General features: G+C 53.1%; 2 protein-coding genes across 4 annotated transcripts; both read left to right on the top strand.

The window, feature by feature from the left end:
• Positions 1-3,753: 3,753 nt before the first annotated feature.
• Positions 3,754-12,728, top strand: TREML2 (triggering receptor expressed on myeloid cells like 2). 2 transcript variants are annotated; one of them, XM_081140798.1, is made up of 7 exons: positions 3,796-3,968; positions 6,016-6,336; positions 9,167-9,578; positions 10,540-10,646; positions 10,842-11,023; positions 11,819-11,903; positions 12,007-12,728. In XM_081140798.1, exons 1-7 carry the CDS (start codon positions 3,911-3,913, stop codon positions 12,147-12,149), a joined length of 1,308 nt encoding a protein of 435 aa, XP_080996924.1. In that variant the 5' UTR covers positions 3,796-3,910; the 3' UTR covers positions 12,150-12,728. The 2 variants fall into 2 exon arrangements, with proteins under 2 accessions (XP_080996923.1, XP_080996924.1); XM_081140797.1 differs by lacking the exons at positions 11,819-11,903; positions 12,007-12,728 and having other exon boundaries at positions 3,754-3,968; positions 9,167-9,548; positions 10,842-11,502.
• A 2,051-nt stretch (positions 12,729-14,779) lies between these two features.
• Positions 14,780-22,433, top strand: LOC308558825 (CMRF35-like molecule 6). Of its 2 annotated transcripts, XM_081140800.1 has the most exons (7): positions 14,780-14,914; positions 15,114-15,152; positions 15,252-15,440; positions 16,794-16,875; positions 18,069-18,187; positions 18,922-19,025; positions 19,569-22,433. In XM_081140800.1, exons 1-7 carry the CDS (start codon positions 14,857-14,859, stop codon positions 19,743-19,745), a joined length of 768 nt encoding a protein of 255 aa, XP_080996926.1. In that variant the 5' UTR covers positions 14,780-14,856; the 3' UTR covers positions 19,746-22,433. The 2 variants fall into 2 exon arrangements, with proteins under 2 accessions (XP_080996926.1, XP_080996925.1); XM_081140799.1 differs by having other exon boundaries at positions 15,114-15,440.
• Positions 22,434-27,212: the final 4,779 nt, after the last annotated feature.

The following is a 27,212-nucleotide window of genomic DNA, read 5'->3' as shown; positions in this document are numbered from 1 at the left end:
TTATGTTGTTTTAAGCCCGTAAGTGTGCTGTAATGAGAAACTAATTCAGGAGTGACTGCTAATGCATATGGAATTTCATTTTGCAGTGGTGAAAATGTGAATTTGGATTGTGGTTAATGGCCACACAACTCAGTGACTATACTGAATTGTACACTTTAAAGTGAGTCAATTTTATATTATGCAAATTATATCTCAGTAAGGCTGTTAAATAAATCTTTGTGACCTTGGGTAAAGCAAAGATTTCTTAGATATGACGTGAAAAGTATGAGTCAAGCCTGGCCTGCATGGCTCAGCGGTTGAGCATCGACCTATGATCCAGGAAATCGGGGTTTGTTCCCAGTCAGGGCAGATGCCCAGGCTGTGGGCTCGATCCCCAGGAGAGGGTGTGCAGGATGCAGCCTATCAACGACTCTCTCATCATTGATGTTTCTATTTCTCTCTCCCTTCCTCTCTCTGAAATCAAGAAAGATATATTAAAAAAAAGAAAAGTATGAGTCAAAAAATGGTATATTGGACTCCATCAAAATGAAAAACTTTTGTTCCTGAAATATACTAATAAGAAAATAAAAGGCAAAACAACAGATTGGGGGAAATATTTGCAAAAAACCATATTTAATTAAATAATACATCAGAATATATAAAGAGCACTCAAACTTCAATAGTAAGAAAACAAAAATGAAGAAAAAATTTGAACACTATATCTTAAAGGAAATATACTGATGACAAATAAGTACAATAAAAGATGCTCAATATTATTAGAGAAATGCAAAATAAAACTACATTGAGTACTTCTATACATTTATTAGAATGGTGGGGGGGCAACACCTGACAATATCAAAGTGCTATCAAGGACAGGGATCAACCAGAACGTTGCTGGTAGAAATGCAAATGGTGCAGCCATGATGGAAAACAGTTTGTCAGTTTTAAAAAAATTAAACATAATCTTGCCATACAACCCAGCAATCCCACTCTAGGAGTTTACCCAAGTGAAATGTAAATCTGTGTTCATACATAAACCTGTATACAAATATTTGTAGTGGTTTTACTTAAAATAATCCTAAACTGGACACCAACGTGGATGTCCCTCTATGGGGATATGAATAAACGAATTGTGGTACATCCATACGACGGGATCCTATTTCACAGTAAAGAGAACAAACTACTAAAACACCCAACAACCATCTCTAATGCATTGTGCTAAGTGAAAGAAGCCATACGGCATCATTTCTGTTTTTTAAATCCTCACCTGTTTTTATTGATTTTAGAGAGAGGGGGAGGGAGAGAGGGAAAGAGAAAGGTCAGTGTGAGAGAGAAACATCATCACCAGTTGCATCCCATACTCACCCCGACTGGGGCTCAAACCTGCAGTCTAGGCATGTGCACTGACCCGGAACCGGACCTGCAACCTTTGGATGCACAGGACAGCTCTCCAGCCAGCTGAGCCTCCCGACCAGGGCTGGCATCATTCCATTTTTATAACATTCTGGGAAGGGCAAAAGGATGGAGGGGAAAAATATACCAGGTCAGTGTTTGCTAGAAACTGAGGGCAGGATGAGATGACTGCCAAGGGAAATGGGAAACTTTAGGGGGTAAGGGACTATTTCCATGTCTTGAATATGGTGCTGGGTACTCATCCCTACGGGTATGTCAAACTCCCAGAACTTCCCATGGAAAAGAGTGAATTTTACTCTATGTAAATCAGGCCTTTGTTTATTTAATGGAAATACAGGGTGGGGCCAAAGGGAGTTTGCAGTTGTTCGTGTGGAATTAATACAATAATTAATAAATAATAACACAAGAATAAACTTGGTGTTTCGAGTACTCACAACTGTAAACCTCCTTTTGCCCTGCCCTGTAGGAAAAAAAACAGAAAAATATAATACTGTGTTAAATTATTTTGTAGTAAAAGCGTGAAGTATACACATTTTGAGAGAGTTTGGGAAATTCTTCCATGCTTCCCTTGAGGCACACCGAGCGCAGTCCATACCCTCTGTCAGGAAGAGAGCGCCCGGGTTCTCACGGCCCCTCAACACAGGGCGCTGGCACCTCTCCCGGTGCCTCGCTCGGGGAGGGCATGTGGCAGGGGCCCGAGGGCTGCCCAGCAGGGATGGATGAGATGCCCACCCCCGAAGCCGGTCACTGTGCTGGTGGAGGAAAGGAAGGAAAGGGGGGAGACAGCGTATGTGTTGGGAGGTGAGATAGCCTTGAACTCGGGGACCTGAGGGCTGGGGCAGAAGCGTTGACAGGGAAGGGTGGCTGAGGAAGGCAGGGAGGGTCTTCTGGGAGCTGAGAGGTCTGAAGTGACAACTGGATCTCATATCTCTACCCCACGCCTAGCGCCACCCATAGCACAGAAGACTGTAAGATCGGACGGAGGAAGGGGTGAGCAGACCAGTAAGTGAAGAGACTAAAAGTTCAGGGTCAGCAAAGATGAAAACTTCCCTGGTTTGGGACTTGAGGCTCAAACTCAGTTTAAGACTCTGGCGGGCCATGCAAACCCGAGGACTTTTCACTCTGGTCCCATCAAAGGGCAAGAAAGTTGGCCCAGGTGAGTAGGGGGAGCACACATGGTCAGGGGGCTCACCCCCAAAGGAGCAGATGCCAAGCTCGTGGCTGTCAGTGTAACCTTCTGATTCTCAGCCCTGGCGACGAAGAGAAGGGTGGGGTCTTGGGACAAATGCTGGGTCATTTTAGCTGGAGCCTGGTGGCTGTATAGGCGAGATAGGGTTGAGCAGAGGAAGTGGAGTGGGCTTGCCTGGGTGGTGCTGGGGCGGGGGCTGGGGAAGAGGGGCTGGGGGTGTGGTTGCTGGGGGGGAGGTGGGGGAGGGGCGGGCCTGGCCTTGCTTTAGGAAGCCTGCAGGAGCGGCAGGCGTCTCCTGAGAGCTGGTGGGTGAGTAGGCAGGACAGTGGGACAGGCAGGGAGAGCCACAGAGTCAGGGAGGCACGTTAGCCGCGAAAAGGAGGGGCGGCTTGTGTGTGTGTGTTCGTGTTGTGTGTGTGAGTGTATGTGTCTATGTGTGTGAGTGTGTGTGTGAGTGTATGTGTCTATGTGAGTGTGCATGTGCACGTGCCCCCACGAGTGAGAGCACAGGAGCCCCTCCCTGAACCCAAACCTTACGCTCTTTTTGCAATTTGCATCTTTTTTTCCCCCTGTCACTCTAACCGTGACAAAAATAAGATTGCGTTTGAGCATGTAGGGGGGCTATTCGTAAATGTGAGCGTGCATGGCAGTTCTCACCAACCAGGAGTCTGTGTCGTGTGTGTGTGTGTGTGTGTGTGTGTGTGTGAGAGAGAGAGAGAGAGAGAGAGACCCAGAGCGAACACTTTTGGTGAGGGATGAATGAATGAATGAATGGGAGCTTATAAGGACCTCCTTTGAATGTGGGTCTGAAAAATGTAGCATCCAGGATGCCTCGCCCTGGCCACGTAGCCCCCAGCCCTGGTGTCTGGGCCCAGAGCATTCCAGGGAATTCTGTACCTGAGGTTCTAGAAACTTCACAACTGGCCCCACATGGATCCCCTTTCTCGGAATAGGAGGCACACCTACTGGACCGGTTTCCAGGAGGGAATCCGGAGATCGTGGGGAGTCTTCAGACCCTGTGAGCCCCCGTGGGGCTGGGGCCCAGGCTGGGTGGAGCAGCCGCACCTGCCTGAAGTTTCGAGGAAGAGGGAGGAAACGGTGGCGGCACCGCCCTCTCTGGGCTCTGCGGGCTCCTGCGGTCTGCTGGTCACAGTGGGCCCCGTGACTTCCTCACTTCCCTAAATAGGCAACTTCACTTTCAGAAGCCCAGGTTCTTTCCTGGCAGACCCAAGGGGTCCATCCGGCACCGGCCTGGGGCTCTGGCCTTGGATCGGGGGTGCCGGGCCCCCTGCTGCCTGGACTGTCCCCTGTCCCCAGCTGGATGGAGCCATGGCTCCCACACTGTTGCTGCTGCTGCTGCTCCTGTGGCCTCAGGGCTGCACCTCAGGTGAGAAGGTGGGGGGGTGGCTGGGGGAGGGAATGGCCTTTAGCTGGACCCTCCCACCTCATCTTTTCTTGCCCAATGACCTTGTTTAATATTTTGTGGAGTAGGAGGAGGGGGGGAGGAGGCTGGGCTAGCCTAAGCTGCTCCTTGCCAGAGACCAAGAGAAGGTTCCACCGTAACACCTGGCCCTGGGGAAGCTGCCCTAGGTCTCAGGGAGCTCTGGCCCCGCTCTGCAGGGCTCCCTCAGGACCTCTGACCAGGGACACTCAAGTTCCTCACACAGAAAGCCTCTGCCCTTGGCCTTGTCAAGAAAGCCCTGGTTGGTTGTCACGGGAATCATTGCATTCTGTGTGTGTGTGTGTGTGTGTGTGTGTGTGTGTGTTTTCTCAGCTGCTGATGCCATTGCCCCCTATCCTGAGGGAAAGCAATTCCTGAAGGCCGCTCCCACCCCACAGGCACTAATGTTCCTTAAGCGGGGGGCTCCCCCAATCCTGCCTCCCTCACTGCCATGGCAACCAAGTTACCACTTCCTGCCCAGTTCTGGGCACGGTGGGGGTTGGCTAAACCCCCTCCTTATCCCCAGTGAGAGGGGTGGAAGGTGGACACAAATGAACCCCCAAGACCCTTTCCAAGGTCACTCCATCCACGCACCTCCCCCAGAGAAGCCCCCTCTCTGCCAAGGCAGAAAAGTGTCTCCTGTGCTGAGCCATCCTGGGGTCCCCCGAACCTCCCATCGGCCAAATACTTGAGTTGGATCCTTGCGTCTAGTTTGTATGGGACAAAGTGATGCTCAGAGATGGTGCTGCCTTACCCCCAGCCTTAACTATAGCGGCAGCTGGGTTGGAAACTGAGGCAGATGTCTTGGGCACCGGGTCCTTGGTTATCATAGCTCTGGAAAAGTCTGGAACAACCTGCATTTGGGAAAAAGAAGCATGCATTGAGCCCTCACCGTATCCAAGGCACTGTCCTGAGGCATAGTTCTCATAGCCAACCTGATCTGCCCACGTGGTAGCATCAGAGCTTTAATCCATGTTTATTTAGGTTCCAAAATGTAACGTGTGTGTTTGTGCTTGTTTGCAGAAGGCTCTGGGGTGTTAAGGAGCAAGAGCTAAGCTTACGGCAGGCAGAGGGGTGGAGGGACCTCACCCCAACCCTCTCTCTCTTCTGTCCCCTGATTCGCCACCCCGGGCCTAGTCCTACTCTCTCCCCGCTGGACCCTGGATCATAAAGTGCACAGAGCACATCTCATTCCTAGACAAGAGTGCACCACAGTGGAAGTAAACAGTGGATAACTAACTGTATATTTCTTTGGCTTGCACTCTGGTGGGAGTTTCTATGCACTTTTTTTTGAGAGAAAGGAAGGGAGAGGGAGAGAGAGAGAGAAACATTGATGAGAGCGAAACATCGATCGGCTGCCTCCTACGGGCCCGCTACTGGGGATGGAGGCTGCAACCCTGGTATTGACCAGCAATTGCACCAGCGACCTTTCCGTACATGGGATGACACTCAACCAACTGAGCAACACCAGCCAGGGCTCTGCACTTTTGGACATCTTTAATCTATGGGTTTTATGTACCTAGGATATTTTAGAATGAAACATCACTTAGAATGAAACAAGACAACTTGCTATTTAAACGATGTCTATAGTGGACCTATTTGTAAAATAAATGACCAGTCTTAATGTTTTCAGAAATTAAGGTTGGAGCTTCTTTTCCACTGGAATCTCATAACTTCATGACTTGCGCTTGCGTCTGTGCCCCGGGTCTTTCCCATAAGACTCTGAGCGTGGGGCTTGTCATGTTCCCATCAGACTGGAAAATACCATGAAGAAGGGAGCTATGTCTGATAGGGGCTCCCCGAGGGCAGGGCCTGCGTCCCCCCTCGGACTGGGAGAGCTCCTCAGAGAAGGGCTGTTTCTCCCTGGGACTGTGAGTCCCACATCAGCAGGGTGACACCCCCTCCCCTCCCTTCACCGTGAGCTTCAGGTTTCACGCCGATGCCGCCTTCCCCACTCTTGCGGGACCTTGCTCAACACGCCCTGTCTCCCCAGGTGTCCCTGCTGACAGCGTGTACTCCAAGGTGCAGCATTTTGAAGGGGAGACTCTGTCTGTGCAGTGCTCCTACAAGAGCCGCAAAAAACACGTGGAGGGCAAGGTTTGGTGCAAAATCAGGAAGAAGAAGTGCGAGCCTGGGTTCACCCGGATCTGGGCGCAGGGGCCGCGCTATCTGCTGCAGGACGACGCCCAGGCCAAGGTGGTCAACATCACCATGGTGGCCCTCAGGCGCCAGGACTCGGGCCGGTACTGGTGCATGCGCAACAGCTCCGGCACCCTCTACCCTCTGATGGGCTTCCAGCTGGAAGTGTCTCCAGGTGAGCAGGCCTGCTGGGCCCTGGGATGATGGGGCAGCCTCCCTGCACTGCACAAGCATCGGATATACCAAGAATACCAATCCTTCCATGGGCATGCTGCACAGTAGGGCTCACACAGGTCTTTTACAGACATCTTCATGAACATCACTTTTACCATCTCATAGATGAAGGAAATGAGGTCGAAAGAGTCCTGTGTGCTTCTGACCTTGTCTAAGACAACAGAGCTAGCAAGTGGCAGCGATGAGATTCAAACTCAGTACTCTCTGTGCTTTGTTTTCTTCAGGCATCTGTTGAACATATACTCACTGAGCCCTGATTATGTGCCAGCCACTAACCTAGGCTCTGGGGATACAGTGGTGAGCAAAACCAGGCACAATTCTGCCCTGTGGGAGATGACAGGCAATAGTACATCACCAGACAATAATTGCAGATAACAATACATGTTCTTAAGAAATAAAACAGTGCGATAAACCAGAAAGTAAGTCGGTGGTGGGGGAGCTGCCAAAGCACTAGGGCTCAGAGAAGACCTCCTTGAGCAGAGCCCTAAATGATGAGAGATTTCTAATTCTGTTGAACTATGGGTACTTCAAAGGTCATTCTGGGAGAAAAATGCATGTGCAAAGGCCCTGAGGTGAGAAGGAGTGAAGGCTGTACAAGGCAGGCCTGGGTGGCTGGTCCATATTGAGTGTGGGGCAGAATGATAGGAGGTGAGGTTGGAGAGTCAAACAGAAACCCCAAAGTCCAGGATAAAGGAGCTGAGTTTTATGCTAAATGTAATAGAGAGCTATTGGTGAGCTTAGTGGGGCGTGTTGTGACTTATCTTCAAGACAGCAGTGGCTGTTGTGCAGAGGATGGACTGTGGAAGGGTAAAAGCATGGCAGAGAAACCATTGTGGGAGTCCTGGCTGGAAATGACAGTGTCTTGAGTAGGATGTGGTCCCTGGAGATGGAAAAAAGAGGAGGGGCTCAAATCTCTGATGGTCAGACTCTTGCCCACCCTGTATGTTTTTTGAGGTAAGACAGGATTTGCTCACGTGGGAGGTGAGCAAAGGCAAAAAATCAAGGGTCAATCTGAAAGGGGAGCTGGTTTAGAGGAGAAAGATGAAGCTCTATTTTGTCATGTTACCGTTAAGACACCCCCCAGAAGCTCACGCAGGGAAATGAGGCAGGCAGTTGATGCATCAGCCTGAAGCTCAGGTGAGAGGTCCGAGCTGGGGATATATTTAAACTGTCTCTATAAAGACAGTTTAAAGTGAAAGAGTCTGAAAAAAGTAGCCAATGACTATGAAAGTCATTATCCACCCTTCCCTGTTCCCCTAATCCAACCGTGTCTCCATCTTCTGTTGGGTCTGAACTAGGGCAACTGCTGAGTCTACGATGTGGAGCCCAGTCTCATTCCTCCACTCTCTAGTTCTGATGTGGACCCAGGGAAGTAGCAGAAACCAGGCTACTGAAGTCTGAATCTGTAGGGATACACACATGAAGTGGTTTTGTTTTTTCTTTTCGCATATCAACCCCCCCATTGTACTATGTCAAATCTCAGTTTGCAGCTCTTAATGACAGCTTGAGGAGATTCCAACTTTGCATTTCTTTTCAGTCATTAGGAAATAAAAAATCCTCAGCCCAATTAAAAACTAGACTATTCTAGCAATATATATATATTCTCTTCTGCTCCCCCTTGAAGACCAGGTTTCATGTCCCAAGGCGCCTGAAATGGGGAAGGGGGAGTAGCCTGCTGCCTAACTCTGCCTCCTTCATCCCTGGAGGTGGGGGAAGGGGTTCCCCTGAGCCCCCTTTTTCCTTGCCTTCTCCCTGCCAACTCCTTGGTGTACTGGGGCAGGAACGAAGGTTGTGTGACTTCACTGACCCTTGTTCTCTTTCTGTTGGATGTCACTCCTTTTCTGCCCAACCCCTGGAGATCCTCTATAAAGTGGGTGTCCAAATGCTGGCTCTCCCAGGGCACCTCTGTGTGAGTTCTTTGCAGGGTCTGCCCACTGCTGAGTAGGACTATGTGGGAGAGCCGGGTCCAAGTCAGCCCTTTCCTCTATGCCCACCCTCACCAATGACGCTTGTTCTGGGTTCCCTTGCCCAGAAAAAGGGCACCTTCCATGGTGACCACGTGGCCCTCAGGAATGCATCCTTGCCAAGCACACTCGTGGGATGCAGCAGCCCCCTCGAACCCCCTGCCATCTCTCTCCAATTTTCTGTTCCCCGCAGAGAAAGACTCAACGCTGCCCCCTAGATCGGACCTCAGCACTACAACTTCCTTCTCCCCCAATATCCAAACGCCAACCTTCTTCTAGAAAATGGGATGGTAACGAGCTGGGCTGATAGATGCGGGTACTATGATTGGCTTCATCTCTTAGAAAGCCGCCAAAGACAGAGTGTGACTCCCGCCCCTTGGGGTGTTCTTTGGATTCTAGGCCTTTGAGGCTTCCTTGCCCTCATCTTTGGGCCCCAGTCATCAAATAAGGAAAGACCCTGTCCAACACCACGGGAGAGGAATCTCTTGCCCACAGAGGAGGGGGTCTAGAAGTGACCGGAGAGATGGGGTGGGGAGGGGAGAGTCCTCTGGGCCCAGGAGGCCTGGCAGGAGAGCCTAAAGCAACTGTGAAAGTCTCTCCCTTCTTTATTGTGTCTACTTCCTGACATCACCCCCTGAGCAAACACACACCTGGGCACGCAGCAGAGCAGATCCCAGGTCCAAGGTCAGGAGGGGAGACAGGACAGGCCCCAGCCCGGCATCCAGACAGTCATGCCGGCTGCCAGGATTGCTGCCAGCACCCAGGCCCCTAACTCAGTCTAACGTTCCTCCCTCTCTGGTCCTTCAGTCCCCACAGCCGAGAGAAACACTCCTCTTACACAGCTGGCCAACATCCTCAAGAGCGGAATTGTCATCACAACGGGCCGAGACCCCACCTCAGGCCCTGGTGCCCCTTTCCCCAGCAGTGTGAGGATGTTCACACCTGGAGTCCTCACCTTGGCCAGACTCTTGCCCTCCACTGCCTCAGGGACCATCAGGTTGAGCTCCATGACAGGCTACAGCTTCACCAGCCCCTCCACCCCTGGGCCCAGAGGGACCGAGAGGCTCCAGACTGTGACCGCGACTCCCAGCCATGCCCGAGCCTCCTCGGCTGGCCCTGCATCCGTCTCCACCAAGGCCGGGCAGTTGGGCACCGGATCGCCCACCACGAGGCTGTGCCACACCAACAGGTTGCTCCTCAACAAATTATCCCCCATCAGGTACCCGTGGGCTCCGGGGTTGAGTGACACTTTACCAGACATGGCGACAGTTCTGGGTGCCTGAACAGACCTCAAGGTGCAAATGTTACAGCAGACCTTCCCCTCCCCCTCCCCCTTCTGAAATTGTCTGGCTTGTTGCTGAATGGGAGGTGGGGGCCTGGACACGGGTGGAGAAGTGACATAAAGGATGGCAGTGGGGAATGAAAGCGGGGGAGGGGTCTGTGGCTGCAGAGGGTGGGGACAGGACAAGGAGGTGGCTCGGAGAGAGGGAAATGGGGTGTGTGTTAATTTGGGTTCCCCAGAAGCAGACTCTGAGCCCAGGATCAGTGGCATTTGGAACACGGGGAGAGTGCGGGGAAGTGACACGGAGGGGAAGGCGGCAGACAGGAGCTTACGCGGTCTGCCGCTGCCGGGAACTCTGGGCACAGTGTCACGCGGCCACCCGAAGGGCCAGGGAGCTGGCGTAGTTACATGCCCACTCCTGTTGGTCATCCGTAGAAGGCTGCCTGCCATGTGTGGCATGGAGGGCGCCGGTGACAACAGAAAGTCCTCAGGCCAAAAAAAAAGTAAATGGAGGTATTGCCAATGGGTGCACGTGGAGGTGACAGAGGCAAGGAATGCAGGCTGGTAAGAGCCACCCTCTGACACTAGGACGAGAGTAAGAATCCTGGTCCCTTAGGGTCCTTGTCCTCAAGGGTGAGCAGATTTGGGGGAATGGGGGAGGGGTGCTGCAGCGGAGAGATGCTCCCCTCCACCTGGGGACAGGGTCGTCCTCTCCTGAGCGCCGAGTGCCCAGCAGCTGGGTCCCCAGGGAGAGAGGCCGTCACTCCCTGCGGGCCGCCGGGGTTTCCCCTCTCTGGCTCCTCTGGTGTGGTGTGCTGTGTGGTGGATGGACAGACAGAAGGACGTGGCTCAGTGGGGGAGCCTGGTGCTCACCCCCTGTCCCCTCCTGTCTCCTTAGGCACCAGGATTTGAACCTCACTGTGCTGGCTGGCGTGCTGACCTTCCTCTCGGTGCCTGTGATGATGATGGCAGGCTATGGGTTCTGGAAGAAGAGACACCGGGGAAGTGAGTAGAGCCCCTCCTCCCAGCTTCCCCAGGGCAGAGTGTGAGGCACCCAGGTGAGGGCAGAGGGTGGGCAGGTGGGGCCAACCTGGCAAGAAGTGGGGGGCAGGGCCAGGAGAGGGGCTGGACCAGGCCAGGAGCATGAGGGATGGTGAACAGGAGCCCACCCTTCTTCATCTCTCTCCCTGGTCCTCACAGGCTACAGCATGTGCAGGGACCCTTCTCGACCCTGGAGGGACCCACCTGGAAGACCAAAGCCTCCTTGGAAGCCTACTTGGTTTAAGGCCACTTATGCAGTGGGGGAGCTTTTCGCAGAGACCCCAAGAGGTCATACGAGAAGTGAAGATGGGGACCTGTCTGGATTGGAGCCAGGTTGGGGGGTGAGGACTTGTGCATGCTGGGCTCAGGCCTCCCCTAACCAGAGGCTGTACCGCACCCGCCCAGTCCCCTGGGCCTCCAGGAACCTGGGGAGGGGCCCAGAGCCGAGGACACCACGCAGGAAGTCCCGGGAAGCCCCGGAGGGAATTCTGCTCAGAGCCACAGGCCTGGGGCCCCAGCTGCATGGTGTTTACAGACAGAGCCTCAGCTCCCACCACCCTGGGGACCCCTACCACCAAGCTGAGGGGAGCGGGGGTGGGGTGGACAGCCTCTCCACACCAGGACCCTGTGTCCTCAGCTTCCTTCTGCTCCCCTCAAGCTTCCCCATGGATTTGGGGAATAAAGAGTCCCAGAAGCAGCCAGTGTCCCAGTGGCCCTCCCTGGGGGAGGAGGAGGAACAGTGATTAAGAGTTGGGGGTCCACAGAGGCATTGGCAGCAGGGGACCCCAAAGCTGTCCAAGAGCCTCCCCCCCATGTCCTCTGACTGACCTCTGACGTGCCCTGCCCTCAAGTCCTGAGAGCATTGCAGAGCCAACCCTCTCATCGCTGCCACCTGCTGGCCAGCGCCTTCTGGCACAGCTGTGATGGGCAGCTGAGAACCCCCCTAGCAGCAGGACCAGCCTGACCCCAGACTGGGGTGCAAAGGCTGAACTCAGGGCTGTCACCCCCAGTTCTCACACCTGGACTCTAGGTCTGAGCTCTTGGAGGGGACTGTGGGCCTTCCGAGTCCACTGAAGGGGGGACCACAGCTCAGAGAAAGGGGGGATCGCCACACCACCCCCCACCCACATCCCCAGGGTCTCCTTTTCCCCTGGGAAGCGAGGAGCCACTGTGACACAGCCAAGACAACTCAGAGCCCACCACAGCCCGGAGGACTGCCTGGTAAGGGTGGGGCAGGGAGGATGGAGCCAGGAGCCTGGCCCAATGGTCTGAGACGTCTGCCCTACCAGACAGGCTCCTGGCTCAGACTTGGCCTCTTCTGCAGGGAAAGCTGAAGAATACGGGCAGCATTTGTCCCTTGAAGAGGGCTGTCCACCAGACTGGAGTGAATGGAGAAAGCACCTGGGTCTAGATGTGGCATCTCTACTCTTGCAGGGACCTCCTGGGTGGGGGGGGCAAATGTCATAGTCAGGAGACTGACACAGCCAGAGCCTCAGTTGGGGCCACTCCAAGGTGGATATGGGGAGAGAAGAGGAGGGGTGGGTAATCCTATGGGACCATGGGGAGGAGGCACCTCTTCCCTGTGCCCAGGAGAGGGCACTAGAGGGGAGATTCAGCTTGAGGAACTGGCTGGCCTGGTGCTGAGACACACACACACACACACACACACACACACACACACACACACACACACACACTCTGACAGCTGTCCTCCCTATCAGGAAGGTGTGGCCACTGCCTGGTATGTAACTTGGAGGGCATTTAACTCACCTGGGGGAAAACAGGTCCCCAAGAGCTCACCTCCAAGGAGACCCTGCAACGGCCTGACTGCCTTTCCTCCTTGGAGAGCAGGCTGCCCGGTGGGGGTGGGAGAGCGCTGAAGAGGGCTCAGGACCAGGACCCAGGGGGCCCAGGGTTGCCACTTGTTTCTGTGTGACCCTGTGCAAGTCACTAACCCTAGAGGGCCTCATTTTTCCTCTCCTGTGAAAGGGGACACAAATTCCTACCTCAAGACTTGTCAGAATAAAATGAAAGAATGTGAGCTTTCTACAACTGAGTAAGTGCGTCGCGATTGGTGGTCCTCAGGTTCTTTTCAAGTTATATCATGTGTCATATTCTACGTTTTAAAGACCTCTGGAACTCATTTCTTTGTTTTGTCCTTGACTGTAAGGGGAGAGGGAGGGTGGAGGGGGACATGGTCCCCAGGTGAAGGGTGCTAGACGCAGGCAGAGGCCTGGGCTCTGCCCTAGGGTCAGGCAGGGTAGCTGTCAGGATGACCACCATCCCTGTTTGCCCAGGATAAGGGGCTTCCAGGACCGGCGGACCTGCACCCGCTGCCAATCCGTGGAGCCTGCTCCTGCACGAACCCCATGGTAAGGAAGGGCACGGAGTACCGAGAGGAGGTGCAGACCCTGTGCCCTGGCTCCCCAGCTGCTACGGACCTCCAGGCCTCTGGGACATTTTTCCTGAACCCCAGCACCTCACTTTCTTCTTTCTCTTCTCGCCTTTGTCCCCAGAGCTCCAGGGGGACCCAGGTCCCAGCAGATCCAGGGCAGGGAGGTGCAGGGCAGGGGAGCTTTCAGGCAGGTCCAGGCTGTGACCACCTTAGGCGGGTGAGACAACCTAGCTTCCTGAGCCACAGGCAGAGACCCTGCCCCACCTGGGAAGGTGTCCTGTAGTGACCAGCGGCAAGAACAGACAAGGAAGACCCAGCACCCTGGGATGTTCGGGATGTTTGAACCGAGGAGCTGGCAGGCGGGCCTGACACCTGCCACTGGGAGGCCGTTCTTCCAAGTGGCTGCACACTGTGGTTTTTGCTCCCAATCAAACTGAGCCGGTGGGCGTTCAGCAGCCCAGCCCCTCCTGCAGGCCGATGGCTTTCTCACCCCAGTGCCAGGAGCAGTGAGGGCAGAAGGCCTCCTCCCGGGGCAGACCCCTCCCAGGGCAGCCCACTGCCCCGACCATGATGCAGGTGACTAAGGACCGGGCACTGCCACCAGCTTGGTGGGAACCAAAGGGCAACCTGTCTTCAGAGGTGCCTCAGAGGCTGGGGCCGGAGCTTCCTGTTGGCCGAGGGCTGCTTCCTACCCTTGTCTTCCCAGCCGGGTCCCCAGCCTTCACCCCTGTGCTAATCTCCGCCTCGCCTCCGGAGTCCGTCCCTGCCAACCCCAGTGGCCACACTGCGCGTTTACGGGGCTCTCTCTCCTTTGCTGTTCATCTCTCAACTATAAGCAGCCGTGACAACAGTTTTCCTGTAGCTCATCTAATGACAAATATTTTTCTTTTTTCTTTTAATTTTTCAATTACAGTTCACATTCGGTATTATTTTGTGTTGGTTCCAGGTGCAAGCACAGTGGTTAGACAATCGTATACTTTATACAGTGCACCACCCGATGTTTCCAGTGCTCCCCTGGCACCATACACAGTTATTACAATATTATTGACTAGCTTTCCTATTAGTCATGGGGATGTAAAGTACAAATTATTTTTAAAATGTGCTTGATTAGTGTGGTCTTTCAACAAATGCTTAAGGAGTGATGATAGTGGCAAGCTGGGAACTGGGGACATAGGGGGCAGAGACTCCCTTTTTCCTCCCCCTTCTCCTTCCCTCCCCACCCCTGAGGTCTGCTTTGCTCTCCTACCCTTGCCAGGGACTTTCCTGTACCTCCATTCCTGGAAATGACTCCCCCTCTCCTTCTCCTGTCCCCCTCCAGTCCCTGCAGGACTCCTCAATTCCCAGCAGGCCTGGGCAGGAGGCCCCTGACCAATGGGACCTCCAGAGGTCCCCCACCTCTGTCCCTCACCTTTAGCCCCTGCTTTTCTTGGCTGGGGAAGAGAGAGCTGAGGCTGGGAGGGAAGTGGGACAGAGGAGAGACAGAGGGAGGAGAAATGGGTTTTCATTTCACCACAGTTTCCTCCTGGGCTCTCACATGTTTCCCCACCCATGTGGGAGGGACGCAGCTGGGCGGGATTGGACACAAGAGAGCCCCAATCCAGGCCAGATACGCACGGCAGGGGGAGGGTCCTGCCTATAGGCCAAGGCCTCCCCCTCCTCCCAGGCGCCCAGTTCCCCACCAGGGGCCTGTGCCTTCCTCGTGGCTGGCTAAGTCCCTCCCAGCTCTGGCTCCCTCTCCTCAGGGCGTCCCTGCTGCCACCCCAGCTCAAGAAGAGGACCATGGCCCGGGGGACCACACACCTGCTGCCACTTGTCCTGCTGGCACTCCTGACCTCAGGTGAGGAGCAGAGGGAACTGGGCAAGAGGAGGAAGGATGGCTAGTGAGGTGGGCATGAAGGGGCTGTGCGGAGGGAAGGGGCCAGAGGCGGGAGGGGGGCACATTGAGTGTAGACACAAAGAGAGGATTCCTGAGGAGGTCCCGGCCCCCAGCTCTGCAGGGCAGCTGGGGGCTCCCTGACCTGAGGGTTTGTTCTCAGGCTCCTGGGCGCAGCAGCGACAGTTGTGGACCCTAGAGGGTGAGACTGTCTCCGTGAGATGCCCTTACCCATCCCAGGAAAGGATGAAGGTGAAAGTGTGGTGCAGAAAAACATCAGCAAACACTTGTATCATATTAGCCACCCACTCGGGGCTCAGCACAGTGCCTAGGAACCCTCAGCTCTTCATCACGGATAACCCCGAGTTGGGTTACTTCACCGTCACCATGGCTGCGCTCCGAATGAGGGACTCGGGGACCTACTGGTGTGCAATCTATGAACATCCCATGGTGACTGTTCTCAAAACCATCTCTCTGGTGGTATCTCAGGGTGAGTTCTTTCCTCCTTGTGTGCTTCTCAGATTCCCTGAATCACAAGATGCTGGTGCTGGAAAGGACCCTAAGTCACTTCCTCAGCCCTCCCATAGCTGACCTTGCCCAAGGTCACCAGCCAGTTAATGGCAGAACCAGCACCAGAGCTCAGGCTGCCAGCTTCCAGTCGGTCCTTCCTTCCCCAGCAGGACACTTCTCTGAACCCTTGTTACTCATAGGGCTCCCCCTTGAGTGGTAACAATCGTCAGGCTTCCTCAGGCTTGAGCAAGACTGGCCGATTGGCCCATTCCCGGACACTTACCCCTGACCCTAATCCCCAACCTTCTCTCGAAGGGTTGTGCTTGGGATGGGTCACAGGTAACTGGGTGGGGGTCAAGAAATGCGGACAGACAGGGGACAGCCACAGTGAGGCAGACATGAGACTTTGGGGGTGAGGCTGGGAGGTGTAGTGGCTGAGGGCTCAGAGGCCTGGATCCTCACCCTGAACCTGTCCCTGATACTTGAGAGACCTTAAGCCTCAGAGTGGGAAGCTTGAGGTGGCCCCTAACCCTGAGGCCCTCGGGGATGCTCCTGAAAACTACAGAGTTGCAAAGCTCCCCTACATTTCTCTGGGATGGTCGGGGGTTTAACAGCCCCTTCTCAGACCCCACCCTGCTGCCCAGCCTCCCCCGCAGGGGACCCAGGTCAGCTGCTCCGTCATTCTCTGCCCAAGCTTTGGCTCATTGCTCACTCCATGTAGGGCATGGGGCTAGGATCGGGAAGGGGAATAAAAAACCTGAGACCCCATCCTGTGCGGGAGGAGCCCACAGCCCAGCCTGGAAGCAGACACATAAATAAAGGGTTATGGAGCAGCGTGGGGGGTGGCATATTGGATAGAGGCCCAGAGAAGGGAGGGACCAGATTGCTGGTGAAGGCCAGGAGCATGGGTTCTCCTGGAGGACTCCCTGGAGAAGGTGACACTACATGGGCCTGGTTAGATGAGCAGGAATTTGTACAGGAGAGACAAAAAAGGTTGGGGGGGCAGAGGAGGGAGGCATTGCAGGTGGAAAGCACATGACATGTTCAAAACCAATGAAAACAGAAGAGACCACAGAATATAATCAATGTACCGGTGACAGTGTGGCACCTCGTCTAAAGCCACTTGACCTGTGGCACTTCACCATGAAGGAAACCCAGCACAGCTCAGTGTGGCACCTCCACGGGGCATTCGCGGGACACGTAGCGCTTCTCAGCCCTCACTTGGTCTAGGGCCATGTGTGGGCTCCTCCTTCCTAGGGTTGGGGACTAGAAGGGGAGCCCTGTAATGGGGACAAACAGATAGGAGTGCTCCCTTCACTGTTGTCTCTCACAGCTCCAACACTGCGGGTCACCAGGAGCACCAGGAGCACCAGGACCACAGCCTGGACCTCTACCATCAGCCCTGTCATTGACAGGTACCGGCACCCCTCCCCCATCCCCTTACACCTCCATTGCCTCCCATCCCTCACCAGCTGTGCCAAATGCCTCCAACTGCACATTCCCACGGACACCTGGCTCTCAGGGGATGGTGTGGGGGTCGGACAGCTTGCTTCGGGTCACTTTACCTCTTCGAGCCTCAGTTTTCTCATCTGCAAAATGGGCCAATAACTTTCCCACCTTACGTCAGGGTTTGCTACCTTTGGCACTATCGACATTTGGGGTTAGATAATTCTGTGTTGGGTGGGGCTGTCCTGAGTGTTGTAGGATATCAGCAGCATCCCTGACTGCTACCCATTAGACAGGGACAGCACAAGCCTCCCCCGGGTGCCCCCAAATGTCTCCAGACATTGTCATTTTGCTTCAGGGGACACAAAGGACCCAGTGCCAAGCCTGCTACTTTTTCCTTTCCCTTGCCCCCATCCCCTCCCCTCCTTTCAGGGGAGCTGTCCCAGAGCCACAGGGCCTAGGGAAAGGCTCTCTCTGCAGTGGCTATAGCCCGTGGCCTGGCTTCCTCTCTACCTCTGCCTGGTGGGCCCCAGGCCCGAGGCCCTGCGGCTGGCCTGACAGCTGGCTTTCTGCCTGCCTCTGTCCCCCCCACTCCCTCCACCCTCCATCACTGTGAGTCCTGGGGGCCTGCAAACCTCAGTTCCTTCTCCAAGGCATGCTGGCCAGTGGAGCTGAGTGGTCGCTGCCTCACCCCCATGACCCCTGACACCCCAGACCCTTCCCTAGGAACCTGCTATGTTGTAAGAAAGTCTACCCTTATGGTTATTATGATTTGACAGAGCACTTTGTCAAACGACACCAGTATTCTCTGAGAGTCAACTGCATCTCACAGCCAAGGGCTGAGGGGGAGGAGCCGGGACCAAGAATAGTTAAGGGAAGGATGCAGGAGAGGTGAGCACAGGTCCCCAAACAGGGGCCCAGAAGGCCAGTTAGGGGACAGTGAGCAGCAAAACTGGAGGCATTGTCAGCATTCCTGCTTTACAGAGGGGGAAACAAGCCCAGAGGTGGGACGGCCCATGAGGCTGCATGGCCTGCAGGGTGGTGGGGCTGCCTCCTGCGGCTCAGAGGGAGCGTCTGTGTGACAACAGGCATGGGGGAGGGATGGCTTCCCTGCAGAAGTTTGGCTCCTTCTTTCCTCACCTGACTGGTCCTTGTTCCAAAGCCCCCCCCCAGGCCACTGGAATGTCATCTCCAGCGTGTTGGTGGCCTTCCTGCTGCTGCTGGGCCTCCCCCTCCTCCTGATCCTGTACCTCCGCAAAGCCCGGGGACGAGCCAGGGCAGGTAAACCCGCTGGCTCCGAGCACGCCACCCAGTGCTCGGCCCCATAAGGTGCCCGTGAGCCACGAGACAGGCGTAGCGCGCCCATTCACCAGCAAGGCGACAGGCCCGAGAGGCTAGCGCCAATTCGCCTAAAACTGGGTATTCTAATATCTGTTTGGGATCATATATTTTTTCATCATTTTATAGTTAAGGATTTTAAAACAAATTTATCTAGAGATGTTTCTGGTTTGTGGTAACCTTTTTAAATCGTTGCTCTCACGTTTAAATATTGCCTTCCTGAAAGCACTGGGAGCACCTTTTAACCTCCCAAGTTCTAAGCGTTAGCATTAACCACATGTAAAATCTGCAGCATTTTGTGCCAGATGATCAGACTGGTGCCTTTTGAGGACTCTTACTGTGTTTTTGTTGGTTTGTTCAGCACATAAGCGCTGTGTTTATTAACCGCATACCCAGCGATGTGTCTGCTGACCTAGAACTGATCAAGTACTGGTTTGAAGCAAATTAGACGCAGGCAGCCGCTTGGGTTTGTCCTTAGTTTAGCACTAATGTCCGCTTTCTGACACCGATCTGTGCTGGCCGCCTGGGATCTCCCAGGCGGGACGGTGTTTCCCAGCCCAACCCAGCCTCTCCCCAGTCAGGGTCCCTTCTACAGGCCAGGGCCTCCAGCCCCGCCGGAATTGCCACGAGAGGGGTAGAGAGAGGCTCGTCCTCTAAACCTGACTGTTTTTTCACAGGCGAGGACAAACCCCACCACATCTCTGACATTCCTACCAACAAGGATAACACTGTGTGGAGGACGAATCCTGCCCCAAGTCAGAGGGACTCTCGGCTTTCCTGGGTACCTTTGTTTTCAGCATTGCTGTTCTTTTTAAAATCTCCTGGCTTCTGTTTACTCACGGTTTCTATTTACCCTGAAGCTGGACTCACTGTGACTCACCAGGCGCCCAATGCCTCATCTACATATTTCCCAATTCAAACCCCGTGCGGAGGGAAAAGCCGACCTACCGCTTTTGACCTTGCCCCTGTGGGAGACAGCTTTCTAATGCGATGCATCGGGTGGGTCTGATGGCCTGTGGCTCAGCCACCCTCCGTCCCCCCTGCAGAGACTTTGGGTTACCGGGTCTGGGCTGGAGCCTGAGACGGCACTGCTGGTGCTGCCGGCCCGTGGGCCGCACTCTGCGTAGCCTCCCTTGCTCTTAAACGTGTTCGGTGATGGTGACCTCACTGCCTTCTGCCATTCCACAGGCTCTGCCAGATCCATGCCCTGTCCCGGACCTTATCCCTGTCCCTGATCTCGGCCCAGCTCTGAGCACCTGGGGGGCCACTGACCACTCCCGGCTGTGATCTGTACAATGAACTTCCACTTGTCTTTGATCCCCAGGGCTCCAGCCGGCAGATGGGCTCTGTCGAGGACACCGGGGACATCCACTATGCCTCACTTACCCACCTGAAGCCCTGCTACCCTGAGGAGTCCATCTACGTCAACACCCACCCTAGCCCCAAGCCCACACCTGACCTTTTTCTGGCTGTGGAATATGCCAGCATCACTAAAAACTAACCCCAGTGCTCCGAGCTGGCTGCCCCAGAGGAGGGGCCCAGGATTTGAAGGCAGAAGTCACTTCGCGGTGAGCGTCTGTGTGAGGCATAGGGCTGCTCTCCCAGTGATGGGTGACTTCTTGAGGCCGAGAAGGTCCTAAACCAGCAAGGGCCACCCTTTCCTGCAACGGAGATGAGGAAGGAGCACAAAGGAAGAAAAGTCCTCATCAACCCAGAGGGGAGAAGCTATGAGAGTCAGGGCTGTGATGGGCAGGCTGTGGGGACCGTACTGGGGTTTGTGGATACCTGCCTGCTCCCTCGGCAGGGTCTGGGAGGAGTGTTACTAAGGCTGAGTCTGACTAGGGAGGGTCTGTGACCCCATGCTTCTGAGTAACCCAATCTTCACCTCCCTCTCTGGCTCTCACTTCCTTCCTGACCAAAGGCTGTGAAATTCTGATGAATTAAGCAAGTTCCTCTATTGACCACTGTCCTTGTGAGAACTCTCCCTCTCTGTCCTCTCAGGACCTCAAAACCAGGCTAGAAAGTTCTATCCTTGTTACCCCAGCTTCTCTTCTCCTTCTTGACCTCCTGATTCTAACCCATCCTCACGAATGACCCTGCCAGACGTTGGCAGTGCCCACTGCTCAGAGGTCCCCGAAGCCTTGGCCTTGCCAGGCAGGGCAGGGTGGGGGAGCTTCCTTCCCTATAGCGGCCCACACAGCTTCATCAGAGCTGGTCTGGGCTCTTCTGCCTTCCATGGAAACTGTGACCCCTTGGCCAACTGTGTCTCATGTGAATAGAGCGATAAGGGAGGCCACCTGCGTCCCCGAAGTCCTTGTACAGGGCCCTCTGGAGACAGACTCCGAAGAGGGCCTCTGAGCCCGGTACTCCAGGCCTTGTGGGCAGAAGGGGCGCATCCTGCCACAGTGCAGGGGAGAATGAAATTGCAGATTCATCGCTTCTCAAAAGTGACATTGAAGGTCATCGAATCCAGCCGTCAATGGGACACCAGACCCGTCTGTGAAATTCCAGTGAGTCACAGTCTGCTCCCATCTCTCCCAGGACAGGGGGCTCGCCGCCTCCTGCTCAGGCGGCTCCTTCGGGAATGTTTGCCTCAGGCAGCACCTTGCTCACCTTCAGTCCCAGTGGGACCTCAGCCTTGCCCACAGGGTGGAACCTGAGGGTCAGGCTGTGTCAAGGCCAGAAAGGGAGCCAAGGGTGGGAGAGAAGGGTGGGCAGTTTGAGGTCTGCAGGCTGGTGTGGGAGGACGAGGTCTTCTTCCTGGAGGAAGGTGGGCTAAGTGCCTGTCAAGTGTGACATCTCTGCTGATATCTGCTTCCCAGGTTCCCAGCACTGAGGACATGGTCTGTCCCCAGTCTGAGGCTCTGTGGGAGTGAGATCATGCCAACCTGTAGCGCCAGGCACTGGGGTGAGGAAGGCAGGAGGCAAGGAGGGAGCAGGATGCTCTGAGCGTCACCTCGCAGCTCAGGTCTCAGCGCTGCCCTTCCTGCCCGAGTCCTTCTCCTGCGGCCCAGATCTGACTGCTGGAGGCAGGGCCATTGCTGTACTGACCTCCCACCTGAGCGACCTTGCTTTGAAAAGGTCATTGGCATTAATCACACTTCATGACATCCGGTCCTCCACGGTTCCAGGCTCCTGCAGTGCTCTGTCTTGGTCTATATTTCTGTCTACATACCTACCAGGAAGCCCCTCTTCCCCTCAGGCTCCCCGACTTGGGCTTCTTGCTAGCATTGCCCTGGCTGAAGTGTCAGGCATCATCCAGGGGTCAGGTTCCTCAAAAACTAACAAAACCCAAAGGATTGCTCAGACCAGAGCTCCTAGAGTCACATTCATTAGACAAGTACTATGGGTGCCCGCTGACTGCCAGGCACTGCCTGGGACTGGGGATCCAGAGAGTCATTCTAGTAAGCCAACATTTACCGAGAGCTTCTCATGGGCCGCATTCTTCCACATGCATTAGTGGCTTAGGCATTCCTCTTAGGTAGGTACTTTCCCCCATTTTACAGATGAAAAAAATTGAGGCACAGAGAGGTTAGGTAATTTCCCAAAGTCACACAACTAGTAAATGGTAGATCCTAGATACAGGTTTTAACCACAGTGCTTCTAGATTCCTGTTCTTGTAAGAATTCATTGGTGTGTGTGTGTGTGTGTGTGTGTGTGTGTTCACACACATGCACACAGTAGATAGATATATGAAAAAATAATGACAATACAAAGCAATCATGGCCGCAGCTAGGGGAATGTGAAAGGTTCTGGAGGGTGGTGGTAACCTTTTTTGATAGAAGCCTCCAGGAACCAAGAGGGAATAGTAGGAGTGTGGCTGGCTCAGCTGGAGAGACAAGGGGAGAGAGTCCCAATTAACCAGTGGCCTCAGATAAGAGAACCTGGGTTTCTCCTGCCCACCCCACCCCAGGGAGAGGACACAACTATCTATCCATATGGGGAAAAGAAAATTAGATTCCTACCTATGCCTTACCCAAAAACCAATTCCAGCCTGGTTATAAACCCAAAGGTCATTAACCAAACAATAAAATGTTTAGAAAAAAATAGAGGCGTTTTTATGACTTCAGGATACAAGGAGATTTCTTCAGCAAGACATCAGAAGCACAAATCCTAAAGGGGAAATGTAACATATTTGACTACGTTAATGTGAAAAACTTGAGTACAAAAGAAGACACCAGAAACGAAGGAAAGGGTGAGCCACAGACAGGGAGACAGCATTGGCAACACACGCAACTGATAAAGGGTTAGTAGCCAGAATTTATAAATCAATTAAAAGGCCAAACCATTTTTAATCGGCAAATTATAGGTAAAAAATTCACAAACAAGAAAATTAAAAAAACCAAAAGCACGTAAACAACGTTCAATTCAACTTCACTAGTGTTCAAAGAAATTGAAATCTCAACTAGATACGTTCATACCCGGTACACTGGTAAGGGGCTTCAAATATGCCTGTTATGTTTTATTTAAATATATATACAGGGTGGGGCAAAAGTAGGTTTACAGTTTTTCATATGGAAAAATAATACAATAATTAATAATACAAGAATAAATTCTGTTTTGAATACTCACAACTGTAAACCTACTTTTGCCCCACCTTGTATTCATAGATAGATAACCTCAAATTTCTGAATTCTGAGGCTCCCCCATGATAATAACCACAGAGCCATGGCCGGTGTGGCTCAGTTGGTTGGGCATCGTCTCAAGCGCCCAAAGATTGCCAGTTCCGTTCCCGGTCAGGGCACGAGCCCGGGTTGCAGGTTTGCTGTCCACTAGGGACATGCATGGGGCAGCCGATGGATGTTATGCTCTCACACCGATGCTTCTTTCTCTCTCTCCCTCTCTCTTCCTCTCTCTCTAAAAGTCAATGAAGTATTCTTTAAAAAAAATAGCATTTTTCCCCCTATAAAAATGCCCATAAATTTTTGTTGTTAAGTGCACCATAAAGTTCCATCTAATACAATGTAAGAGATAACATAATTTCCTAGATCTGAACGACTTTTTCCTCTTTGTCTTTATTTTCAAATATAGTGAAATATTTAGATTTGACAAAGCTGGCTGATAGGCACAAGAGGTAGATGCTTTATTCTCTATACTTTTCTGTATGCTTAAAACATTTCTTAATTTTAAAAAAAGCTATCGCAAAAGGCCACACAAGAGTTGATGTGGATATAGCCCGGGGTGCCCGCTTAGAGAAGAGGCTGGGGGTACCACTCAGCTGGAGGAGAGAGCTAAAGTCATGAGAGCAGCCGATGGAGGATCGGGGGTGGGTGGGGGAAAGAGAAGGGGAGTGAGAGGGAGGAATTGAGGAACACAGAGATGTGTCGCCAGTCTCTCTAGGAGAAGCCTGGTGGCCAGTGAGAGGGACAGTTAGAAGAGAGAGCCAGTTTGGGGAGCGAGGTAATGAGTTTAGGTTTAGAAGCATCGAGAACTGCAGGACAGCTAAGCTTAAGCAGCTGGAGATGAGAGTCTGCAGCTCAGAAGGGAGATGAGGACTTGGGGTCACTTGCTGACCCAGAGTAAAGTGGCCAGAGGAACTCTGACTCTTGGGATATATTTTTGTTCAGGTGATGAGCGAAAGACAAGGATAGTTAGGAAAAAGAGAAGCAGCAACATAGAAGTGGGAGAAATACCACCATCTCACAGTACGTCAGTCAGGGTAAGAGAGCTGCTGTAACAAAGAAGCCAAAACCTAATAAAAGGTTATTTCTCATTCCTGTCACAGCCCAGCACGGCTTGGTGAGGAAGCTCTGCTCCACACAGTCACTCAGGGATGCAGGTTCTTTCCGACTAGTTGTCCTTAGTGCCCCAGAACCCTCCACCAGATGCTCGGCATCTGAGGGGCAAATGAGAGGGAGAGAGAGGACATCCATGATTGCACAGGAGGCTTTATGGGCCAGGCTTGGAAGGGGCACATGTCATTTCTTCCAGATCCCAGTCACTTGGCCACCTTTACCAGCAAGAGAGGCTGGACGATACAGTCTCTCTGTGTTCTCAGAGGAAACAGTTTGGGGGACAACTACTTAGTCTCTTCCAAGAGTCACGACATAGTGAAAAAGAAGTTGCTGATGTAAATGCTAGACCCCGGGGCAGCTTCCGAGGGTCAGAACGGCGGCCTGTCTTCTCCTTCCCGACGGCTACCTCCTCTTCTCCTGCTCGAGCTTCTTTCTCCGCAGAATCCTTACTGGAGTTCTCAAAACAAGAACTTCTTAACCCCCTACTGCAGCTGCCACATGTGTAGCCAAGACACAAGCTGGACTTCACAATGGTCCCATCTTTCGAGGAGCTTCATTCGAGGACATCCAGGCTGACACCAACTCAAAGTCATCGAAATAAGCCGAAGCTTGGCTCTGTTCCTCAAGCAAACACACAAGAGCACATTTTCAAAGTCCGCACGTATCTTGCTGTCAGTACCTGATGGCTACCTTCTCCCATCTCCCCATCAAATCTCTCCTCGAGCCAGTTTTCCTGGCTCTCCCATCCTTTGTCCACCCGCTGGTGGTCGTTAGTGCCTGCACTGAAGTCCTGTCCTCTAGGGCCACAAACTTAGAGATCAAGAAGCTGGGCCGGAAGTTGGAGAAAGTGTGGCTCCTCCATCTCTCTTATCTCTGATATTTTAGTCTTGTATATTAGGAGTTGAGATGTTTGAGTTTATGGGGATGGTTTGGAGATGTGGGGCAGGAGACTGGCCCCAGGTGGGTTCTGCTCAATGACCGTGGCCTTGGAGCACAAAAGGAGGGGATCACAAGCTGAAGCTCATTACAGCTTTTGAGGTATTTAGTTTCGATTCCCAATGCTCCACAAAACCTTAGCATTTTAAGAGACACTAATCAGTGTCCTGTGAAAATAATCCATGCAGTAATGTTTTCTCCAAAAATAAGTTATGCTTATCACAATTTGCAAGAGTCAGCTCTTAGAAACTCTCTTAATATCCATTAATAGGAGGCTGATCGAATAGCTTATGCTATATCCACACCAAGGGATATTATGTAGACATTACAAAAATGAAGTAAAACTGTAGCGGTCGATCTGGAAAGATGATCCGGATAGATTAAATGAAAAGTGTAAGCCACGAATCACTATACTTAGCTTGAGCTCATTTGTGTTTGTGTCTCTGTGTGTAACCACAGGCAAAAGACTAGAGGAACATACACCAAAACATTACCAGCGATTATCTCCGGGGAAGAAAATTCCACTCAGTGAAATTGCTCAGAGGACTGGCTCTGGAGCCAGACCACTCAGACCCAAATCTAACTTCCATCTGTACTAGCTATGTGATCCCGGACAATGTATTTCATTTCTCTTGATCTTAGTCACAATATTACCTACCTTATTGGTAATGAAGTAACACATTTGAAGTGCTTAGAACAAGGTTTAGCACATAGTAAGCACTCAATAAATGCTCACGTGTTTTAAGTGGTTGACGTACAGACAACTCAAGTTTTTAGAGTAAGTTTTTATATATATTTTCACATAAAAATGAATTCAATATTGTTTTTAAAAGATTTTTTAAATGCTGAACACATTTAATATAGTTATTCTTATAATAGACACACTCTTCCTTCAAGGTGTGCCCACCTCAGTGTGGCAGGCAGCTTGCCTGGGCGCTGGTAGGACGCTCCAGCTGCCAGGTGACTGGATAACCCGAGGCCTGTCATCTGCTTAAAGCGCGGGAACGGCTTGAGATCGATCATTTCAACACTAGGTCTGTAAAAACTATCTAATGTTTCTAAATTGCGATTTTAAAATCCCTGCTTGAATTTTTCTGGAAAATTGACCAAATTGTGCGGCCAATAATTTGTCTCTAGGACTATCTTTGCTTTCTACTCTAATCCGGGCACAGATGGTAACTCCAGAGCTCCTGCCAATGACTCAGCAACTGAACTTTTAAAGGGTTTTGTGGTCAGAGGCTGCTAGAAAGGGCGGGCCTGGACGCTCACTGGCCTTGGGATTTAGTTCCTTGCTGATGCCCGGGTTGCACCGCCTGCACGCACTGGGTGCCGGGAGGGAACTGGTGACCTCACCCAGGCAAGGGCGTTACAGGGCAACAGTGCCACCCTGCGGGCCCATTCAGTGCCCAGCGGAGTGAGCCTCTCCCTGGAGAAAGTGCTGTCTTTCTCTTCAGAAAGGCGGCCGTTCTCTAACCACCCTCTAAGGCACTGTGCTCCCAGCCAGGGCAAGAGCAAGCTTCAGAGTGCAGTCTCTGGGGTCAAAGGCTGGGTCCCCACTTCCACCCTCCTGGGCATCCTGACTTCTCAGCTCACGCTCAGATCAGATGCCCAGATGTGTCTTTTTTGGCTGAGGTGGCCATATGTGGCCCAAACTCTCTCTGATGACTCATCTGAGGGCCCCCTTTACTCCGCAAACCCACAGCGTTGACTTCCTAGCATCCAGCTGCGACAGATGGACAATAACAACCTCACTGCCCCGTCCGATGACAAAGAGGCAGCGCCTCTCCTGTTTATTGCACCTTCCCAGCATCTAGCATGGTGCCTGCGCATGGCCAGTGTGTGGAACATACGTGTGGAATAAATGAATGCACCCTGAAGGCGCTTCAGGCTTTCCAGCCGTTCCTTTCTGGAAGAGTAACAGGAATGCCGAAAAGGAGGGGGCAACGGCAGGCCTGTCCCCTCCCAGGACAGATGTACACACACAAGGGTTCAGTCGCTGATCATTTTAACGGGGTTCTTTACAGAGCGTGGGCAAGGATGAGGGAACCGGCAAGGGATCATGATGCGTGAAGATCAGGAGCAGTTAACACCCCAAACCTGAAAGAACAGGGAGAGAGACCGGTGTTGCTGCCGCTGTGGAAAAGGGGCGCCTGCAGGAGCCCAGGCTACAGAGGAAGCAGCCGCCTTCGGACCCTCGCCAGCATCCCCCTGAGCTCAGACCGAGCAGTGGGCCGGGGGCTGGGGCCTGGGCCTGGGGTCCAGAGGAGCCGCTCTCCCCGGGACCGGGACCGAGCAGG

This window comes from Miniopterus schreibersii, assembly GCF_964146895.1.
Source record: "Miniopterus schreibersii genome assembly, chromosome: 6".
Classification (NCBI taxonomy): Eukaryota; Metazoa; Chordata; class Mammalia; order Chiroptera; family Miniopteridae; genus Miniopterus; species Miniopterus schreibersii.
The sequence above is the reverse complement of the archived record's forward strand: the minus strand, read 5'-3'. Positions and strand labels throughout refer to the sequence as shown.

Excerpts from the sequence above, each read along its gene's own strand:
- TREML2 (XM_081140797.1), top strand. The coding sequence starts at position 3,911 with ATGGCTCCCACACTGTTGCTGCTGCTGCTGCTCCTGTGGCCTCAGGGC. Across the intron at positions 6,337-9,166 it reads CCAGCTGGAAGTGTCTCCAG|TCCCCACAGCCGAGAGAAAC; the intron begins GTGAGCAGGCCT and ends CTGGTCCTTCAG. Across the intron at positions 9,549-10,539 it reads AGGCTGTGCCACACCAACAG|GCACCAGGATTTGAACCTCA; the intron begins GTTGCTCCTCAA and ends CTGTCTCCTTAG.
- LOC308558825 (XM_081140799.1), top strand. The coding sequence starts at position 14,857 with ATGGCCCGGGGGACCACACACCTGCTGCCACTTGTCCTGCTGGCACTC. Across the intron at positions 18,188-18,921 it reads CCGGGGACGAGCCAGGGCAG|GCGAGGACAAACCCCACCAC; the intron begins GTAAACCCGCTG and ends GTTTTTTCACAG. Across the intron at positions 19,026-19,568 it reads GGGACTCTCGGCTTTCCTGG|GGCTCCAGCCGGCAGATGGG; the intron begins GTACCTTTGTTT and ends TTTGATCCCCAG.